This window comes from Entelurus aequoreus, linkage group LG24 (genome assembly GCF_033978785.1).
Source record: "Entelurus aequoreus isolate RoL-2023_Sb linkage group LG24, RoL_Eaeq_v1.1, whole genome shotgun sequence".
Lineage (NCBI taxonomy): Eukaryota > Metazoa > Chordata > Actinopteri > Syngnathiformes > Syngnathidae > Entelurus > Entelurus aequoreus.
The window spans coordinates 28523503-28547298 of NC_084754.1; the positions used below are offsets into that span (position 1 = coordinate 28523503).

The following is a 23796-nucleotide window of genomic DNA, read 5'->3' on the forward strand; positions in this document are numbered from 1 at the left end:
TACGAGCAGAGGAGCATGTTCGGCAGCGCACAATCACAGAGTACTTACAAGCAGACACAGTGTGTAGACAGAAAAGGGAGAACGGACACATTTTTACGATAAAGGTGAAGTCATAAAACTGAAACGCCCTCAGGAAGAGGTGCTTTAAGACATGGCTAGCTAGCTAGCGGCTAAAGTCCAGCCGCAGTCGGCAGTGTTTTAGCTACTTCTAAATCACTAATCCTCACCTCCATGGCAACTAATAAAGTAAGTTTCTTACAAGTATCATCCCTGCAGGACGAGGAATAACTAAACATGCTTCACTACACACCGTTATATATATATATACATACATACATATATTTATATATATACAGCCCGGCCCCCGGCCAAATTGTTTTAACCCAATGCGGCCCCCGAGTCAAAAAGTTTAGGGACCCCTGATGTAGATTAAACATCTTAAAAGAGAAAGTAAGCAGATATTAACAGTAAATGAACAAGTAGATTAATAATTATTTTTCTACACTTGTCCTTAATATTTTTGACAGAATAATAGAATGATAAATGACAATATGTTACTGCATATGTCAGCAGCTATATTAGAAGCCTTTGTTTGCTTACTTACTATTAAAAGACAAGTTGTCTTGTACTGTATGTTCACTATTTTATTTAAGGACAAACTTGCAATAAGAAACATATGTTTAATGTACCGTAATATTTTTTGGTAAAATAAAGCCAATAATGCACTTTTTTGTGGTCCCCTTTATTTAGAAAAGTACTGAAAAGTATTGAAATGCATTTTGGTACCGGTACCAACACTAATCCATATATAACCCCTGTACAAAGTAAGTCCACAATAACTTCTGTGATATACAGTAGCCCAGCCCGTTTCGACACTTGCTATTTGGAACACCATATGTTTGCATTTAGAGGCCAGCTTTGACTTGAGGCAAGTCCTTAAATCAAACTCCTAATCCTCATAACATTAACGCCCCATGCTGTAGATTCTGGAGACTGGATTAAACGTATAAACTTTTCAGCAGCTAATGTGACACAATACTCTATACACCACAAATGGATGACAAAGTTCAGCATCTATTTGCCTTGTATCACCGTCAGACAAAACCTTTGCTAACTGCGAAAAGGCACCCGGCAAGCAAGATACCATTCTGGGAGTAACGGCCAATAGTCCGTCACAGTATGAATGCCCGAGTGTGAGGATGCATCAAGTGTACTGTGCACGGTACATAGCGCAATGTAATATTAATCTCTTGAGTAAGTAAGAGTGCAATCCAATATAAGTGATTTAGAAAATAAAGCAATGGATATTTGGACAACAGGTTCATTATGCAAGTCTAACATGGTAGCTTCGTAGTTTAGTCTGTGTTTCAAGTGGCCGTCTCAACATTGTTTAGTTCAGGACGGAGCAGTTGAGTGTTTGGGGTAAAAAATTTGCGTCCTGGACACATTATTTCCCCTAAACAAATGTTCCGTCTCCTCACAATGACATCACCACACTCACAGTTAAGTCAATTTCCCTGATATTCTATGTTTAACAGCGGATTCCATTTTACTGGACAGTTCTGTAAATCTGTCCGCGGTCACGTTAACGGGGAAATGATACGCCTTACATTATTTGTTGAGTTTAGTAATTATTGATTAGGCATATTATCACAGTGTCAAATAAAAAGTAGCAACCATGGTGAGATCCAAAAATTCTAGTAGACGTACTCTTTTTTCCCCACTCATTCGCTCAGTCATACGTTTCACCGTTATAAACTTAGGAATTTGCATGCACGTAGCGCAGCCCAATAATAGTTTTTTCGATTATAACATTTTTATGATTGTGAGAAGCCGAAATTGAAATCATAATTAAAATTGTATTGTCTAGCCCAGGGGTGCTCAATACGTCGATCGCGATCTACCAGTCGATCGCAAAGGTAGCATTGGTAGATCGCATTACATTAAAAAAAAACTTTAAAAAAAATTGACGCCAGCCTATCATCCATCCCGTCTTTTGATTGATAAACAGGGCAGCCAGTCAGATGACATCTGCGTTTTTCTGACACTTAGGTCACTGCACATGCGCAAACAACGGCGCTCAGTGCAGCAAAACTAACAAGCTTGTCAGCGAGTTACCGCCAATTTTCAGCCCTCGGTTTTTTCTCTTAAGGGTATAAAAATGAGTGGGGGAGCTGGACCAAGTAAGAAGACAAAAACTTATCACTTTCATACGGAATGGGAGGACTTTTTTTTCACGATGACATTTTCGAAGTGCGTTTGCCTCATCTGCCAGTCTGCCATCGCAATACCAGAGAAGGGAAATGTGGAGCGGCATTTTCGGACTATTCATGGAAAATACGACACCGACTTCCCGCTGAAAAGCGAGTTGAGAAAGAGAAAGGTGAAGGAACTGAAATCCCAGTTGTCCGGACAGCAGTCATTTTTCACACAACAAACTTCAAAAGCGAAAGTCGCCACTGAAGCATTGTTCCGGGTGAGTCACATCATCTTTAATAACAAGAAGTCCTTCCAAGACTCATGCGGTTATGCATGTACATCAATATACATTGTACATATAAAGAATCCTCAATATATTTAGAAATAAATATATGTTTTGCATTTTTGTAGTAGGTACATCATTTTGAATTGATCATTTTATAAGTAGCTCGCATGCTGAAAAAGTGTGAGCACCCCTGATTCTTGTATTATCATTAAACACCTTTAATTTATTAACAATATTAACTATATGTGTTAAACATGCTTGCATTATCATTAAACACCATTAACTTGTTAACAAAAACATATATTTCATAAATAAGTAAATATAAATTATATATATGAATGAGGTAGATCCCCACGACTTGATCAATTGAAAAGTAGCTCGCCTGCAGAAAAAGTGTGAGCACCCCTGGTCTAGCCCTACTGTATATGGATATATCCACTGACAGAACTAAGGCAAAATAAGTCACTGTGACTAAAGTCTTGAATTTCAAACGACTCATTTGGAGTTTGAAGTTTGGAAAAAGGCAAGATTGTTTTATAAATACATTCCCCATGCCTTAAATTTTCAGTACTTATGAAGATCTTAAATAACCAAAATCAAATACCAACAGGTCAATAAAGTTGTTTTTGCATAATAGGTCCCTTTAAAAAAAACCTGCATTAAGTTACGATATTTCAACTTTTGCAAAAATATAAGCATTAGTATTGTTCAAACCTAGTCAATTTATCTCAGTGCCCAATTCAACAATCAATGTTTTGTTTTGGTTTGTTAGTCCAGCAAATCAAGGGAAAACTAATCAAACACACAGGAGCTCAACTTGGCATTTCTCATCTGACAGTATCCCTTGCGGTCAGCTAGTGGCACTTAGCTCCCTGGTGTATTTTTGTCACCAGTTCTCGACCCAAAGGCTGATATGTGATATGTGTGTTATGTGTCACCTATAAGTCAACCACTGCTTCCGAGAAGCAACAGCGTGTGCCACGTTGGCTTATTTTGTGTTGCCCCATATGTTGAATATATGCACGTATACACACATACATATATATGTAGGTGCATATATACACCACATCCATATATATATATATATATATATATATATATATATATATATATATATATATATATATATATCCATATATATATATATATATATACACATATACATATGTATGTATGTACATATACATATGTATGTATGTACATACACATATACATATGTATGTATGTACATACACATATATATATATATATATATATATATATATATATATATATATATATATATATATATATATATATATATATATATATATATATATATATATATATATATATACACACACACATATACATATATATGTATGTACATATATACACACATACACTACCGTTCAAAAGTTTGGGGTCACATTGAAATGTCCTTATTTTTGAAGGAAAAGCACTGTACTTTTCAATAAAGATAACTTTAAACTAGTCCTAACTTTAAAGAAATACACTCTATACATTGCTAATGTGGTAAATGACTATTCTAGCTGCAAATGTCTGGTTTTTGGTGCAATATCTACATAGGTGTATTGAGGCCCATTTCCAGCAACTATCACTCCAGTGTTCTAATGGTACAATGGGTTTGCTATTTGGCTCAGAAGGCTAATTGATGATTAGAAAACCCTTGTGCAATCATGTTCACACATCTGAAAACAGTTTAGCTCGTTACAGAAGCTACAAAACTGACCTTCCTTGGAGCAGATTGAGTTTCTGGAGCATCACATTTGTGGGGTCAATTAAACGCTCAAAATGGCCAGAAAAAGAGAACTTTCATCTGAAACTCGACAGTCTATTCTTGTTCTTAGAAATGAAGGCTATTCCACAAAATTGTTTGGGTGACCCCAAACTTTTGAACGGTAGTGTACATATATATGTATGTGCATATATACACACATACATACCTATGTATGTGTGCATATATACACACATACATATCTATGTATGTGTGCATATATACACACATATGTATGTGCATATATACACACATACATATATGTATGTGCATGTATACTGTACACACATACATACTGTATATATGTATGTACATATATACACACATACATATATATGTATGTACATATATACACATACATATATATGTATGTACATATATACACACATACAAATATATGTGTGTAGAAAATGGATGGATGATGGAGATATATATATATATATACACATACACAAACATATATATATATATATATATATATATATATATATACACACATATATATATATATATATATATATATATATATATATATATATATATATATATATATTATATATATTATATATATATGTATATATATATACACACATATATATGTATATATATATATACACACTTACACACACATATACATATATATACATATACATTTATACACACACATATACATATATACACACATACATATTCATACATATATACACACATATTTACATATATATACACATATATAAACATATACGTATATATATATACATATATATATACACATATAAATACACGTACATATATACACATTTTATACACACACACACACACACACACACACACACACACACACACGTATGTACATACTGTATATATACATATACACATTTGTATGTATGTAAACATATATACAGTCGTGCTCATAAGTTTACATACCCTGGGAGAATTTATGATTTCTTGGCCATTCTTCAGAGAATATGAATGATAACACAAAAACCTTTCTTCCACTCATGCTTAATGGTTGTGTGAAGCTATTCATTGGCAAACTGTGTTTACTATTTTTAAATCAAAATGACAAAATAAGGTACCCAAATGACCCTCATCAAAAGTTTACATACCCCAGTGACTTTGATCTGATAACATGCACAAAAGTTGACACAAACAGGTTTGAATGGCTAATCAAGGTTTCAATCCTCACCTGTGACCTGTTTGTTTGTAATTAATGTGTGTGTATAAAAGGTCAGTGAGTTTCTGGGCTCCTGACAGACCATTGCATCTTTCATCCAGTGCTGAACAGATGTTTCTGGATTCTGAGTCATGGGGAAGGCAAAAGAATTGTCAAAGGATCTGCGAGAAAAGGTAATTGAACTGCATAAAACAGGAAAAAGGGTATACAAAGATATCCAAGGAATTTAGAATGCCACTCAGCAGTGTTCAAACGCTGATTAAGAAGTGGAAAATGAGGGATTCAGGTAGACCAGCAAAGATTTCAGCCACAACTGCCAGGATAATTGTTCGAGATGCAAAGAAAAATCCACAAATAACTTCAGCTGAAATACAGGACTATCTGAAAAATTGTGGTGTGGCTGTTTCAAGATGCACAATAAGGAGGCACTTGAAGAAAAATGGGCTGCATGGTCGAGTCGCCAGAAGAAAGCCATTTCTGCGCAAATGTCACAAAGTATCCCGCTTACATTACGCCAAACAGCACAGAGACAAGCCTCAAAACTTCTGGAACAAAGTAATTTGGAGTGATGAGACCAAAATTGAACTTTTTGGCCACACAGGGCGTGCCGTGATGGCACTGCCTTTACTGTCCTCTAGAACCTGTCACCGCACCGTCTTTTTCTCCATACAAACAGCGTGCCGGCCCAGACACATGTTGTATGAGGCTTCTGCAGGCACACACAAGTGATTGCAAGACATACTTGAGGAACAGCCATACAGGTCACACTGAGGGTGGTCGCATTAACAACTTTAACACTGTTACAAATATGCGCCACACTGTGAATTCACACCAAACAAGAATGACAAACACATTTCGGGAGAACATCCGCACCGTAACACAACATAAACACAACAGAACAAATACCCAGAAGCCTTTGCAGTCCTAACTCTTCCGGGCTCCAAAAACACCCCCGCTACCTCCAACCCTGCCTCCTCCCAACCCCGCCCACCTCAAACCCCCCCCATCTCCCGAATTCGGAGGTCTCAAGGTTGGCAAGTACTGTATGTATTGACGTCACTTGCCTGATGCAAGCAGAGAAACATTTTGCCGCTTTTCCACGACACCCGCCCACGCTCTTCCTCCCTCCCTCCCTGCCTCCCTCGCTCGCCCGCCTGCTCGCTCCCCGCCCCCGTTGTAAACAGTCCGGGCGGGGAAGACAAGCGGTCCGGTAGCTTCCAAAGCACTCCGCCGAAGGACCGAGCGACAATACAAAACTGTGGTGCACTGGACCCCAGCGCTGATACTCCGACAGAGAGTCGCTGGGCGAATCAGACGTGTAACACGTTCGTCGTGATGTTAGCCCGTTCGGGGCTAATTGTGCTACCGTAACTGAGCCGTGGAGTTTTTTTTAAGAAATCTTTTCTTGCGGCCCAGCCTCACCCAGTTTCTGCATCCAGTGGCCCCCAGGTAAATAGAGTTTGAGACCCCTGATCTACATCAACAATATGATTTGTCTAAATGGCTGGACAGTATTTTTTTATTTATTTTTTTAAAAATTGTATTTTATTTTTAAATCGATTTTTTATTTTTTGCTTTATAATCGATTAAGAATCGTTACATACGAAGGTCCTGAGTTCAATCCCGGGTTCGGGATCTTTCTGTGTGGAGTTTGCATGTTCTCCCCGTGACTGCGTGGGTTCCGGCTTCCTCCCACCTCCAAAGACATGCACCTGGGGATAGGTTGATTGGCAACACTAAATTGGCCCTCATGTGTGAACGTGAGTAAGAATGTTGTCTGTCTATCTGTGTTGGCCCTGCGATAAAGGTGGCGACTTGTCCAGGGTGTACCCCGCCTACCGCCCGAATGCAGCTGAGATAGGCTCCAGCACCCCCCTCGACCCCGAAAGGGACAAGCGGTAGAAAATGGATGGATGGACAAATACGAATCTCGATTCATTCCAACAGCGATTTCTTTTTGACACCCCTACCAACTATAGTACATTATCAAGTGAACAAAGCTGATGGTTGACTGCCATATTACATTTTATTGAAAAAATTGACTAATAAAGCAATCATTTAATAAACCATACATAAACTCTATCTTAACTATTACATTCAGAATAATAGTTTTAAAATCATTTTACTTCCTTTGTAAAGAGAATCATGGCCCCCCTTAAAAATAACAATGAATTTATGTATAATAATAAATCAAACATTTAATAAATAACAAATATATCCTAACAACCTATTAGTGCTAAAATCTACTGCAAATATAAAACCAATTTTGAAAGTAACGAAGTTGACCAGAGTGCTTTACGGATGAGGTAAGTAGTCAAAAAGTAATACAAGTAGTTCACTATATTATGTTTCAAAATACAAGATTTCTCTCTGAGCAGGACATAAATCTGACGAAAACACACACAGGCCTACTCAAGATAAACGTAAAAAAACAACTTTGTCTTCATAAGTTCATATTTTGAAGCTTTTTTTTCAACTTGATTTAGAGCCCCTCGGTCATCCAGCCTTCTTCTACATTGTTTTACCTGCAAGCCCAAGTCTAGTAAAACGTCTTCCAGGTAAACTTCTTGTAAGCTACGCCCAGACACCCGCCCCCAATGCCAAACCACTGATATTAGTTGGAAACCGAAAAAAAGAAATGACACCTTTAAAAAAAAAAAAAAGCAAATGTGGAAAAAAAACTAAAGTTGATCATCGAAACATTTGAAACACAAATACGAAAAGTGCAAAAAAACATGAATATTATCTTAATAAAGATGTTATGATTAAAACAATTATCAACAAAAAATATTGTATTTTTTCAACGTTTGTATTTATATTTCCATAACTGGTAACTTTTTAGTCAAAGTATATATATATTTTTTTTTTTTACACCAAATCTTACTGGCAGTGTCTATGAATGTTCTCATTCATCAGGTCATCTTAGGGCATTCAATCGATCGCAACTGATCTAGACTAGATCTGACCAATCTACTGTAAGTCTATGAGCATGAAAGGAAACCCAACCCCACCCCCAGCAACCCTACCTGACCTCCCCCTCTCCCCCTCCGCCCCTCCCCCTCCCTCCCCCTTCACCTGGGGACGATCAATATGCCTCTCTCTCTCTCTCTCCAACTTCAACAGCAATAATAACCAACAATTTTTCTGGTCAGTACCACAACACAGCGGACTCTGATGCTCTTTTTGGTTCCAGTGGACTACACATCATCCACTTTAATGTGAACAGCCTCTCTGGAGCCAAACTTGACCAAATCAGAGAAATGTTCCTCAACACGAAGGTAAAAATCTTGTGTTTCTCTGAAACCAAATTTGATCAAAGTATTTCTGACTCAGAGATAGAAATACAAAACTTTTCGGTTATCAGAAAGGATAGGAATAAACACGGTGGGGGCGTTTGTATGTATATTCACCAGGATATTAAATACATAACTCGCACTGATCTTAACCACAATGACCTGGAATCTGTGTGGGCGGAAATCAAATTTAAAAACGCTAAGCCGGTACTAATAGGGACTGTTTATAGACCCCCTAATCAGAGTGATTTCTATGGGGCTTTGGAAGAATGCTTGGCAGGGACAGACAACGTGGAGAAAATTATAACTGGGGATCTGAACACAGATATTCAACGCAAAGATGCGCCTGTCTTCAGATCCTTCAGCAAGTTTTGTAATCTGCACGGTCTTTCCCAGCTAATAGCGCTACCCACAAGGGTGTGTGATTCCACCCAATCAACCATAGATCTCATTCTCACTTCAGACCGGCCTAAAATAAAAAATAGTGGGGTCATGATCTGTGGTCTTAGCGACCACTATCTAACCTTCTGCACCCGTAAAATAGCTAAACCTAAAGCCAATGGCCACATAACAGCCCGATCCAGATCCCTCAAAAAATACTCCAATGACAATTTCAATTTAAAATTAGATGAGTGGGACTGGTCCCCTGTGCTCGTGAGCAACATGGTCGATGTTGCTTGGGATCGCTTCAAAACGGCGTTCCTAAAGATACTAAATGACATGGCTCCCGTGAAAACAGTCAGGATCAAAGCCCGCTCGGAACCATGGATGAATCCGGACCTATTAGCTGCCATAAAAGACAGAGACAGGAAATACTCTGAATACCAAAAATGTAAAACAGAAGTAGATAAACAACCCAATAATATCAACCTCAAATTACTCCTTTCAACTCTCAAAAAGCAATGCAATAAATTAAGAAATATGTCAACCAACCTGACTAAATCCTTAAAAAAAAATTACATTAACGACAAAATAGAGGAAAACACAAATAAGCCACGTGAGCTCTGGAAAATTCTCAACAACCAGCTTCCTGGTTGCAGCCAGAAACTTAAAACAAGACTCACCAACATCAGCATCAAGGAGGGTGACTCCCTCATTACAGACAAAATGGAGGTAGCTAGCAGACTTAACATCTTTTTCACCAGCATAGCCGCAACTCTTGTCAACAAGCTGTCCCACCACTCTGGTCGCTTTGGTGTAGAACACATTAAAGCCTTCTACAGAAAGCTAGGAGTATCCAACGATGATTTCAAATTAGAAATGGTCACAGCTGATGAGGTGTTTAAAAAATTTAGCGCGCTCCACCCTAACAAGGCCACCGGCCTTGATAATATTCCCTCCAGATTCCTCAGGGACTCTGCCTCCATCATTGCCCCGATCATCACGCACATAATAAACCTATCAATTACACAAGGCCAAGTACCAAAAGATTTTATGATAGCAAGAGTAACTCCCCTCTTTAAAAAAGGAAGCAAATTGGAACCTGGCAACTACCGACCTGTTTCTATTCTCAGTTCCGTTTCGAAAGTAATGGAGAAAATAGTTTATGAACAGGTCGATAGTTACCTTGCCACTAATAAACTCATGTACAAATTCCAATCCGGCTTCAGAACTAACCACTCCACTGACACATGTCTTCTCTATCTGACCGACCACATCAAACATGAGGTGGACGCGGGCAAATACTGCGGCATGGTCATGCTGGACCTACAGAAGGCCTTTGACACCGTTAACCACGCTATACTGTTGGATAAGCTCAGAGCAATCGGATTTAACAAAACCTCATGGACCTGGATGCAATCTTACTTGGAGGGAGGGAGCAGGGGGTAGAGGTGAACGGCACCGTGTCCCCCCCCTCTCGGTGAGTTGTGGAGTCCACCAAGGCAGTATATTGGGACCTTTACTGTTCCTAATATACATAAACGACATGTCATCGGCATGCGACTGTGAATGGTTTTTGTTTGCGGATGACTCTGCCCTGCTGGTATCCGGCAAGGACAAGTCACAGGTGGAGAAAATCCTCAGTGCTGAGCTGTGTAGAACTTGCACCTGGCTCGCTGACAACAAGCTATCCATGCACTTGGGTAAAACAGAATCCATCCTGTTTGGGTCCCACATCAAACTTAAGAAAGTCAATGACTTCACCATAAAAGTACAGGTAGGTGACATTGTTATCACCAGGAAAGATGAGGTCACCTACCTAGGTTCCATTCTAGAGGCTAACCTTTCCTGTGATAAAATGGCAACCAAGGTAATCAAAAAGGTTAACCAACGAATGAGATTTCTCTACAGAATTTCCTCTCTGGTCAACAAAAGCACCTTGAGGATTCTGGCGGGAACTCTCGTTCAACCCTTTTTAGATTACACATGCACCTCCTGGTACCCTAGCACCTCCAAAACCCTCAAATCTAAACTCCAAACATCTCAGAACAAGCTAGTCAGGTTACTTCTAGACCTCCACCCCAGATCCCACCTCACTCCTACCCACTTCTCTAAAGTGGGCTGGCTCAAGGTGGAGGACAGAGTTAAACAACTTGCACTGAGCCTAGTCTATAAAATCCGCTACACCTCCCTGATACCGAAGTACATGTCAAACTACTTCCTTAACGTAAATGACCGCCATAACCACAACACCAGGGGGAGCTCCACTAACCACGTTAAACCCAGATTCCGAACTAACAAAGGTCTTAACTCATTCTCTTTCTATGCCACATCAATGTGGAATGCGCTCCCAACAGGTATAAAAGAAAGGGCATCTCTATCCTCCTTCAAAACCGCAATAAAAGTTCACCTCCAGGCAGCTACAACCCTAAACTAACACCCTCCTAACTAACACCTTGCTAATAATCAAATGTAAACAATCAAATGCAGATACCTTTTCTTTTTCTTATGCCTTCTGATCTCTCTCTCTCTCTATGTCCACTACTTGATGTCCATACCCCCCCCGCCCCCACCTCCACACCCCTGATTGTAAATAATGTAAATAATTCAATGTGATTATCTTATGTGATGACTGTATTATGATGATAGTATATATGATAGTATATATCTGTATCATGAATCAATTTAAGTGGACCCCGACTTAAACAAGTTGAAAAACTTATTCGGGTGTTACCATTTAGTGGTCAATTGTACGGAATATGTACTTCACTGTGCAATCTACAAATAAAAGTCTCAATCAATCAATGAATGAACTGATGAAGCCTACTGAGGTATTGACACCAGCCACTAGACTAGATCTAAACTATCTAAGTCTCAGACTAGATCTGACCAATCTAAGTCTGAGCATGAAATGATGAAGCATACTTGGATGAGAGGAAAAACGTTTCGGACAAACCAAACAGTCCACTTACTGGCAGTGTTTTGGTTCCATACAATCTTGCAGTGTTTTATTCTGCCATAGTGTTTGAACTCGTTTATAGTTTAAATGTGTTAACAAATTTTTACAAGTTTCATTCAGATACGTAAAGCTAAGAGAAGTGGACAGTCTCTTAAACGTCTTTACAGACGAATATTAAGTATTTAGACGGATTTAGAAGAGGCAACTCCAGCAGCTCACAAGGCCTTGGCGACTTTGTTGTTTGAGGATAAATGTGAACTACAGGAGGTAGTGAACAAGAGGAACGAATGTAAATAACATCAAATATTTACCATTTATTTGTTACAGGCTGTAAAAGTTGTCAACATGCCATTTTTGTAGTTATTACCCTCAAACCTGAGTGAACCGAATACTAATGATAATACGCTAATGCTAAATCTGATGTGTCAATGTTGTCACCTTGAGGTAAACGCTGACATTTATTATTCATATACATTATACAGTATTGTTTTTTGTACCTGAAATAGACCATAAGGGCTCACCTGACTCATGAATTCATAAATGTATTTTCTGACTATTGGACACTGGACTAAAGCCTGGCTTTTTATGTAAAATCAGTACACTTTGTTTCTAAATCTTTTTTGTTTGGTATCTTATTGCTTTGCAATTTATTTACTTACACTTTAGTAAAAAAAAAAAGCTGACCTAATAATGTCTATTTACATGTCATCACTGTTGAAATATACTGTACCACTCATCCATATGTCATCAGCCTGATTTGTGTAAACTACCTTGAACTGTGAAATGTGGTAGAAACGTACACCCCAATCAATCAATCAATCAATCAATCAATCAATCAATCAATCAATCAATCAAAGTTTATTTATATAGCCCTTAATCACAAGTGTCTCAAAGGGCTGCACAAGCCACGACAACATACTCTGCTCAGATCCCACATCAAGAAAAAACTCGACCTAATGGGAACGACGAGAAACCTTGAAAGGTACTGCAGATGTGGGGACCCTCTCCCCTGGGTGACCGGTGCAATGGATACTGAGTGGATACAGGAGCTAAGGGTTTTCAGGAACGTAAATGTATTGAACTTTTGGTGGAAATGGAACTATAAGTGCTATTAACAATGTAACAGAATACTGCACAACAGGGTTTTTCAACTAAATTGTTCAAAGGGCCACATTTCCAGAAACCTAAGGGCCAGGGGGCCGGACTTCTCCCTTCACTATTATGCTTATTTTGAGAACCAGCATTGGCTGTCGTGGACATTTGTTTTTGGTCTATTTATTTTCTTAGAGTTACACATTTAAGAAAAATGTTATGCAAAATACATGTATCCACTGCAGTGGACGCTGGCCTTTAGAAGGTTAAAATGTCAATACAACGATCTGCCAAAGTGCTTACATTAGTCCAAGTTGCACCAACAGGAAAAAAACACTACAGCAAAAATGTTAACCTCTCCCAAGTTCTTAACTGAACTTAGGGGCGGGTCTGGCGTCATTGGATTTGCCCCTCGGCCCACCAAATGATTAGCACTGCTGTATTCAGTATAGGAATGCAACTATACAAAAATGTTATATCATGGCTATCGTGACCAAAATTACCACGTTATCATTATTAATGCAGTATATAGTGGAAAGTACTCAAAAAGTACTTACACACACACACTGAAATCTTTTGACCAAGTTATCTTTTCTAATAATTAAAATAAATACACACTGTTAGAAAACCCGCCATTTTTCATGTTTTGTTCCTTAAACTTCACTGATAGTGTTTTAGTCTTAATATTGTATCTGTTTAATGGCTAAGCATTTATTGTCTTAAATATTAGTTTGTACTATAGCACTGAAAGATGCATTTTAAAGAAAAGTGCGTAACAAACAAAATCTATCATGAGGAGTTATTTGTGGCGGGCATTATAGCATCCTACTCTGTTCAGCGGTCCCTGAACACACTGTAAAATCCACACTGTCTCAAATTCCTCTGAGTATAGAACAATCAATCTGTTCTAATACAGCCCAGCTTGAAGGTTCAATGTGCACAATTGAATAGTTTAGTTGCTCAGATAGTAATGTGTTTACATAAGTTTAGATTGGGTTATGTCGTTTCTTAAGGGGGAAAGAGGTCAATGTCTCCTGTTTTCATGTTAGCATTTGATCTAGCGAGCTAGTGGCAGTCAGTCTGTGAGTTTATCAAAGTGCAGTTATCAATTATGGTTTTTCGGTAAACTTAAATTAAAACAGTGATACAAACCGATTTTTACTGCGGTTATAATTACTGTGTATCGTTATATCCAAAATACAGTGTACAATTTATTGTACACAAATACAGTTTTGCATATTGTATGTCTCTCTATTAAAACAATATAAAGCGAATACGTCATTTTTGGAAATAGAAAAATGTATAAACACCCCAAAATGAGAATTATTGATACAGAAAAAGAAAGAGTACAGTAAAGTGAAATCAAATAATTATTTCCTCCAGAGGCATTGACAATTACTGTATATTCACTTATATTTTGAAACTTTTAGTGACGGAGCAATAGCCTATTAGATACTACTGTATCTGATGCAAAAAGCTAAGCAGTAGCTGCACAGAAAATGTACATGTTTTTGGTCAGTTTCAACTGTTTACCCCTGCTAATCAATCTTTTATGGGTCACCCATTGACTTGTGTTATTGTTATAGACTAAAATCTCTAAATTTTATGTGGAAATTAAGATAATCCTGGCCATCGTTTCCATTCAGCAACAGAAAGGTAATTATAAAAACTAGGAATGTCCGATAATATTGGTCTGCCGATATTATCGGCCGATAAATGCTTTAAAATGTAATATCGGAAATGATCGGTATCGGTTTAAAAATGATCGGTATCGGTTTCAAAAAGATTTATGACTTTTTAAAACGCCGCTGTGTACACGGACGTAGGAAGAAATACGGAGCGCCAATAACGCTTGAAGGCACTGCCTTTGCGTGCCGGCCCAATCACATAATACTTACGGCTTTTGACACACACACAAGTGAATGCAAGCATACTTGGTCAACAGCCATACAGGTCACACTGAGGGTAGCCGTATAAACAACTTTAACACTGTTACAAATATGCACCACACTGTGAACCCACACCAAAAAAGAATGACAAACATTTCGGGAGAACATCCGCACCGTAATACAACATAAACACAACCGAACAAATACCCAGAATCCCTAGCAGCACTAACTCTTCCGGGACGCTACAATATACACTCCCGTATAACTTCAGTTGAAGTTGTTCTCTTATTTTGAAAAACCTTGTTACATTGTTTAATGCATCCAGCGGGGCATCACAACAAAATTAGGCATAATAATGTGTTAATTCCACTACTGTATATATCGGTATCGGTTGATATCGGTATCAGTAATTAAGAGTTGGACAATATTGGAATTTCGGATATCGGCAAAAAAGCCATTATCGGACATCTCTAATAAAAACACGTTGGCAGACTTATCTACTTGAAATGAACAAATACTGTGAATATATCATTATAATCACAGTATTGTGAATGTGCTCACACACTGAAATATTTTAACCCCTTTTAATTGAATAAACTAAATTGAATAACCAGAAACACAATATACTTACTTGGCAGAAGAAACATGAAATATTGTTCTGGCTTCTTAAAAGCCATATTATTTTTATTTGACTGATTAAATGTGTTTTTAATGATAAAGGCAAAACGGCTGTTGTTCGCTTTACTTCCAGTTTATGTGACATCACACATAGCCCTCTAAGTATGGCTCTATCACTCTAAGACAGGGGGCCCAAAACTTTTTGACTCAGGGGCCGCTTTGGGTTAAAAAAATCTGGCCGTGGCTGTGTGTGTGTGTGTGTATATATATATATATATATATATATATATATATATATATATATATATATATATATATATATATATATATATATATATATATATATATATATATATATATATATATATATATATATATATATATATATATATATATATATATATATGTGAAATACGCTTGTACATACATACAAACATACATACATGCATACATACTTATATACACATTCCGAGCGTGATGATGTCATGTCACGTTATCGATGGTAAAATGCTTTTTTTTTTTTTCTTCCCAAACTTGGGACTTCCCACGGGCTGGATTTTAGATGCTGGCGGGGTTTGGGGACCCCTGCTCTAAGACCAAAGTGGCCCAAATCTGATTTTTTTTTTTTATCAGATTTTTTTCAGCTGACTGTTTACACTGCAAGTAAAATGTGATTTTTATCAGACTCCAGTGTAAATGCGCACAGGCCCCAATGTGGCCTCGATGTCACTGGCATGCGCACTTCGATAAAGTAAAAACAAAGGAAGTTGACTGGGAGGAAGTCGCTACTACTATAAATTAAAATAAAAGTCGCAACACCCTGAAATTTTTTTTTGTTTTTTTTGTTTTTTTTACGTGAAAATATATTAAAGTAATATAACGTATGAATGGATGTATAAAGTGTAATATATTTGGGAGGGTTGTAATCTTTTTATGACTTAAGTAGAGGAAAGACAGACATCATCGTGGATCTACGGGAGCTTTATTTTTCAACTCATATGTAAGCAAATGCGCCACAGCGTCAATTCCGGTCTTTTAACAATCGCTATTTCTTCAAAATCAAAATATATATTCATGTATTACATATAGCCTATTATTTGCGCACCATTGACAAGTGATGCACTGAAAATTTGGTCATTTTAAATAGAAACCGTAACCGGATGTTTTGATGAAATATCAATTTTCGCAGGCGACAGCGTCTTTCCAGGGCGCTCACGAATGACATAGCTCGCCCAAAGCTGACAAAAAAAAAATCACATTCAGGTTGCATTCAGGTCGCATTGCGTATAGACTGAAGTCACATTTGAAAAGATCAGATTCCAATCAGATTCAGGAGTACCTCCTGATGTGGCCTGAATCAGATGCCAAAAGATCAGGGGCCGTACTTATGAAGCTTCTTAGAGTGCCATTTTACACTTAAGTCCTGAGAATTTGCGAAATTTAGTCCTACTCTCAAACTTAAGAATAAAAGCTTTTTATCAACGTTCTTAAGTCTAAGAATCACTCCTACTCTCCACGATATTTAAGAGACCTTCAGAGGTGTCTTAAGTGGTTAGGAGTTGCCAGCAGGGGATGGCACTGAGGCAAGAGAGACGTGCGCGAACGTTCAGGGAACGGAACAATGTTTTGTTTTTTTTGATGACGAGCAGCTGATCAAACGGTATCGTTTAGACAGAGCGGATATTATTTTTTGTCACAGATTTAATACTTTTCTATTCCTTGTTGATTTCTGCATGTGTCTGCAGTGGGCTAGTATATATAGAGCCACCCACACCAGTTTCAAATTAGTTGCCTAATTAATGAATTGGAAAGAAAATGTTATGACAGTAGCGTATGTGTGTGGCCGTGAGGTGAGTGACGTCAGTGAGTGTGTGGGCGATAGAAGAGAGGGAGCGGTAGCGTGAGTGCCGGCGGGGACTAGTTTGTTTTGTATTATTTTGCAGTTTATTGTCAAAATATACACTCCCATTGTCCACTTAAATATTTCCAAGATATTTCTTTATTCTTAGACAACGGATTCCCTTCCGTGATTGGTCATTTCTATGGACACAGAAATGACGTCACCTAAAATTCCGTTTACGGCACATAGTAATGTCGTAATTCAGCTCTGAGTGTGACACTTAAGATTCAGTCCTACACTTCGCTGAAAGTGTGAGTAAGACGCTGGATAACTAACTTTTAAGTGCAGCTTTCAGCGAAGAATTTATTTACTCTTAAGTCAACTCTTAGCAGACTTCTTAGGAGTAATTCTTAGAAGCTTGATAAGTACGGCCCCAGATTTGAAGAACTTTGAAGCATTGAGACGTGCAAAAAAAAATCAGATCTGTGTCACTTGAGGACAAAAAAATCCGATTTAGTGTGCAGTGTTAACGGGGCCAAAGAGACCACAGCCTGTGGGTACAATGTGCACTATTGAATAGATTGGTTGTTAAGACAGCAATGTGTTTACACAAGTTATACAAAGATATTTTGACTAGGTAACTTTCAGGAGGCTAGCATTAGCTGACCTTTTGGTATGTGACCTGAGCTGCCATGAGCTAGACGCTGTGTCACTATGCCAGAAAGTTATGTATTTGGTGTTAGCTCCTACAGTGCAATAGCAATGACACTATAGCTTGTTTAATATGCAGAGCACGGCATGTAAATGGAGCATTGTCTGCGTTTTTTTGGTGGCTTTTCAAAAAAGGGCTTTATTTACGAAATAGTACAATTCCCATAATGCGGGGTTGAGGTGGTGGTGGTGGGGGGAAGGGTGGGATGCGTTGTTTAGTGGTAGCAGGGGTGTACATTGTAGCGTCCAGGAAGAGTTAGTGCTGCAAGGGGTTCTGGATATTTGTTCTGTTGTGTTTATGTTGTGTTACGGTGCGGATGTTCTCCCGAAATGTGTTTGTCATTCTTGTTTGGTGTGGGTTCACAGTGTGGCGCATATTTGTAACAGTGTGAAGTGAAGTGAAGTGAATTATATTTATATAGCGCTTTTCTCAAGTGACTAAAAGCGCTTTACATTGTGAAACCCAATATCTAAGTTACATTTTTAAACCAGTGTGGATGGCACTGGGAGCAGGTGGGTAAAGTGTCTTGCCCAGGGACAACGGCAGTGACTAGGATGGTGGAAGCGGGGATCGAACCTGCAACCCTGAAGTTGCTGGCACGGCCGCTCTACCAACCGAGCTATACCGCCCCAGTGTTAAAGTTGTTTATACGGCCGCTCTGTGTGACCTGTATGGCTTTTGATCAAGTATGCATTGCATTCTCTTAGGTGTGTGTAAAAGCCGCATATATTGTGTGACTGGGCCGGCACCCTGTTTGTATGGAGGAAAAGCGGACTTGACGACAGGTTGTAGAGGACGCTAAAGGCAGTGCCTTTAAGGCACGCCCCAATATTGTTGTCCGGGTGGAAATCGGGAGAAATTCAGGAGAATGGTTGCCCCGGGAAATTTTCGGGAGGGGCACTGAAATTCAAGAATCTCCCGGGAAAATCGGGAGGGTTAGCAAGTATGCCCGGGACACATGAGGACTTTGAATATGACCAATGTATGATCCTGTAACTACTTGGTATCGGATTGATACCCAAATTTGTGGTATCATCCAAAACTAATGTAAAGTATCAAACAACAGAAGAATAAGTGATTATTACATTTTAACAGAAGTGTAGATAGAACATGTTAAAAGAGAAAGTAAGCAGATATTAACAGTAAATGAACAAGTATATTAATAATTCATTTTCTACCACTTGTCCTTAATCATTTTTACAAAATAATAGAATGGAAAATGACACAATATGTTACTGCATATGTCAGCAGACTAAATTAGGAACCTTTGTTTGCTTACTTACTAATAAAAGACAAGTTGTCTTGTATGTTCACTATTTTATTTAAGGACAAACTTACAATAACAAACATATGTTTAATGTACCGTAAGATTTTTTGTTAAAATAAAGCCAATAATGCAATTTTTTTGTGGACCCCTTTATTCAGAAAAGTATCGAAATAATTTTGGTACCGGTACCAAAATATTGGTATCGGGACAACACTACAATGCATAAGTGTACAGCTCTGGTAATGGGTACATTCGCACCCACCTGCACAAATGTACTTCAAAATGTAACAAATCAAAATAAATATTACTTTTTTTTGTTTACTAGGGCATACATATGTAATATGCATTAGTTTGACCATTTAAAATCAACGATAATAAAAAGGAGATGCTCGGAAATAGCATAAAAATGCCCCCAAAACTTGGAAAAACGCGATTCACAGCGTTACTTTTTGGTGTAACCATCATGAGCGTTCTGTTCAGGTATATTTCTTTTATATTTTGATAAATCATCATATTTATGTATTACTAAATTTAAATAGGTATTGATCAATCTTTAAGCTGTGTGTATTTGATTTCAGTTTGCTTTTGACATCTTATTTAGAATTGCAGTTGAAACTTTTACAACCTTGTGTTGCGTTAATGATGGCGCAACCAAACTAGATTTCATTTAATTATCTTATTTTGAATATTTATTCCCTTTTTTACATTTAGTATATTTAAATATTCATTTATAAATATTGAATACATTTCAAATATCAATAAAATGCAATTGCCTTCATCTTATAGGGTAATGTTTAGTTACACCAAGTCATTAGCGTAACACTAAGCTTCATCACTTTGACTTGTAATATCTCTAATTCTGGTGGTGTTTTATGCTTTTTTCTTTTTGGGACATGTACTATACATATAATACAATAAAGTCCCATATAAAAGTATGTTTCTAACAATACTTTAATTTTGCCTTTGAAAGTAACACTCCAATGTCCATTAGTGGAGCTGTACACATAAGCAATACACATGGTTTTGTCTTTGATTAGAAGATAGACACAATGTATTTGAATATTAAAATGTGACTGAATATTTGAATTGTAATGTTGGGAATTAATTATCACTAATGGATATGGAGAAATAAGGTTGGATTAAATACAACTATTCTTCCTGCTCCTTTTAAGCCATGTTGAATTGTTCAGATGCTATTTAATGTAACTTGCTAATGTGTCCAAAACAAATAAGCAAATAGGGATTGTTAAGACCTCAGAATGGTAAAATCTTAAATTCTGAATTACGCCAATGCAAAATGTATATTCAGACAAATGTATGGGATTTTATTCTTTTAGTTAATAATTTAAAACTTCCTGTCCGTCTCATGTTTAAACTATTGCGTGGTTGTGCTCACAACGCTATGTTTGGCAACTTGTCATCACATTACGACTCGCCTGTATTAATTCAATGAACACTACAGCTTGGCTTGTGGCCTCCTCGGGTCACCTGTTGCACTTCGCCCAAGCAGGAGAAAATAACGCACATTCAGTAGATAAAAGTGCATTTTTAACGAGATCAGATGAAATGGAACTCGGCAAATTGAAGTCAGGTGTGGATTTCAAAATAACACGCTTGACGCACACCGCGGCTGTCAGTCAGCTACTTACCTAAGAGTCCATTACAGTCTGCGACCTGTCGCAGCGCTTTTGGTTTTAATCCACGATATGTCGTCCAAATAAGTTTATCCAAGTATTGTCACACATTTGTTTGAAAAAAAAAACGAGTATTGGCGTTGAGGGAACTGCTTGCTACACACATTACAGTTGCCTGCCTCACCGAATTGAATAGCGGCATAAAGTTCACCCTCAAGAGTAACCGTTACACATCCGCCTTGCTTTTCAAAATAAAAGACAACGAGAGCCTGGCCCGCCCATTGACATTTTATAAACGTTTTTTTTTTTTTTTTTAAGTCCATATTTTATGACAACATACAGCTTGCATGGAAGCATACTTACGACAAACACATTTATTTTCAAAATAAAATACAATAAAAATAATATGTAACGCTCACATGTTCCTCCATTTATGGAGGGCCAAATGGAACCAAATAAAGAATACATCAATCTTTAAATAATCACTTAAATGTGAAGTAATCTAATGATTTACACTATGATTTAATTAATTAATTACACGTTTCAGTACATATTTAAAGATTGGTTCATTTACTATGTTTTCCCATTTGGCCCTTAATGTTTAATGAATGTATTTTATCTTTCAAACTCATACGTCATTGTCAGTAGGCGGGGCTACTAGTCTAATCTTTGCAAGCAGACCCGATAACCAATCCGGTGTTAGCTTCCGCCCACTGACTTTGACGGCTAGATTTAACACATAAAATACATCGATGAAGCACTGAAAATGGCCAAATGGAAAAAATAAATAAATAAATGAATATATATTTGAATGATTGGTTATTTTTGTCATTAACTAATTTAATAATGTAATAAAGTTAATAATTAATTAAATTATGAAATAATAAAATCAATAATCATATTTACTTTTGCATTAAATATATTAATGACACATGTAATAAATTATTTAAATATGCATTCAATTTTGTTCATTTAGCCCTCCAAAGAAACAAGACTGGGTCCGTGTGCCGTGTGCTTCTCAAAAAAAAAAGTGCAAACGAATCACTTGGATGTGCATTTTTGGACAGATACTGGTATTAACACTGAAATGCCTGCCTCTCACTCAACTATGTTTGAGAAGGACTGTTTTAAACTAACACTGTAGGATATACTGTACTGTATACATCACGTGATCATCTAAAACAGCCTAACAGACATGTGTTGTTGTATTTCTCCCTCTAGTGGTGCAGTACTGCAATGACAGCTAAAGCATGTTTGCATATTCCCCTCTAGTACATAGAAAACATCCATCCATCCATCCATTCTACCGCGTATTCCCTTCGGAGTATGCACATTTAATTTTGAGGTATGAGAATATTCTGGCAAAAACTGGAATTATGCATTATTTGGACAAATATTTGTATTACAGGATAAAGAAAACCACGTACAGGCAATAATTAAAGCGATTAACATGGGGAGTGAATACGGTCTGCAAAAGTAATGGAATTAATGTATAGATCTATCTAGATTGATTTGATCTAAATACTATTTCAGGTAAATATACAATATTATAGACAAGATGTTATACGCCGGCTCTCTGCTTACGCGGCCAGAAGATGTTGTCTGGTTTACTACATGAGTCTTCAAAGAAACCGTGACTATGTCGACGTCTTTAAAACAGAGATCGACCCTGTGGCGAGACGACGTCCAACATTCGTGTGAGACCAATCAGTCCCATGTTCGACCAGCGGACACATGTTTGCTTTCAGTCATCCATCCATCCTTCCATTTTCTACCGCTCGGATCCTCAGGGTGAGGTTCGGACGTGATAAAACAGCGCCTAAAAGGAGGTTACCAAATTGACAATGCATCCACAGAGCTATGTTACAACCCAACAAGGTTAGTTTTAGATGAAATAATTGGATCTTTTTTATTATTGTTGTGTGAATGCTCCAAAGCATTACACATATGGTTTTCTACACCAAAATTCATCTATTATTCAACCACTTCTTCTTCTTCTTCAGATTTTGGCGCGCTATAGCTTCCACATTTTTCATCCGATTCAAACCGTTCCAACTTCAAACTGCTTGGGAATCGCGGGCTTTCCCTTAACAAATTACAAAAATTCCCAGATTCCCCAGAATTCCAGGTTTTCCGGGACATTGTTTCCCATTCAAAATGAATTGGCCATTTTTTAAACATCCACTTTCAACACATTCCACCATTCTGGAAATTTAAACTACCATTTTTCCAAGTTCAAAAAATTCCAGAGTTTTCCAGAATTCATGGTTTTCCAAAGCCCTATTTCCACCTTTTATTTTGCCGAATACTCCACCCATATTTTTCAACCCACTTAAACCGTTCCACCGGCAAAACATTCCTCTTAATTAGGACAAAAAAACAAAGTTGTTTTTAGAACTAGAAAAATTCCCGGTTTTCCCGAAATTCCCGAAATTCCGTAATACCGTTTCTCAATTCAACATGTTACTACTTCAACATTTCTCCACCGATTTGAAAAATGAAACACTAACCATTTCAACTCATTTAGACCATTCAAGTTTTTTTTTTTTTTACCATTTTTTAAAAAATTCCCATATTTCCCAAAATTCCAAATTTCTTCTGAAATTCCCATTGAAATGAATGGGACATTATTCAAAGTTCCACAACTTCCACATGTGTCAACTGATTCAAAC

At 37.5% G+C, this 23796-nt stretch overlaps 2 protein-coding genes across 7 annotated transcripts in view; one reads left to right on the plus strand and one right to left on the minus strand.

Annotated features, from left to right (window-relative positions):
* Positions 1-21369, minus strand: part of mical2b (microtubule associated monooxygenase, calponin and LIM domain containing 2b) — a 114231-nt gene extending 92862 nt beyond the window's left edge. For all 6 annotated transcript variants that reach the window (XR_009824336.1, XM_062035745.1, XM_062035744.1 and 3 more), the window contains exon 1: positions 21140-21369. The gene's annotated coding sequence lies outside the window, so the exon portion shown is untranslated. The remainder of the gene's footprint in view (positions 1-21139) is intronic.
* A 1600-nt stretch (positions 21370-22969) lies between these two features.
* Positions 22970-23796, plus strand: part of LOC133641473 (dual specificity tyrosine-phosphorylation-regulated kinase 4-like) — a gene marked incomplete at its 5' end in the record, with an annotated part of 32717 nt that continues 31890 nt past the window's right edge. The window contains one exon of the mRNA XM_062035212.1: positions 22970-23002. Within this exon, the coding sequence (XP_061891196.1) occupies positions 22970-23002 (33 nt within the window). The remainder of the gene's footprint in view (positions 23003-23796) is intronic.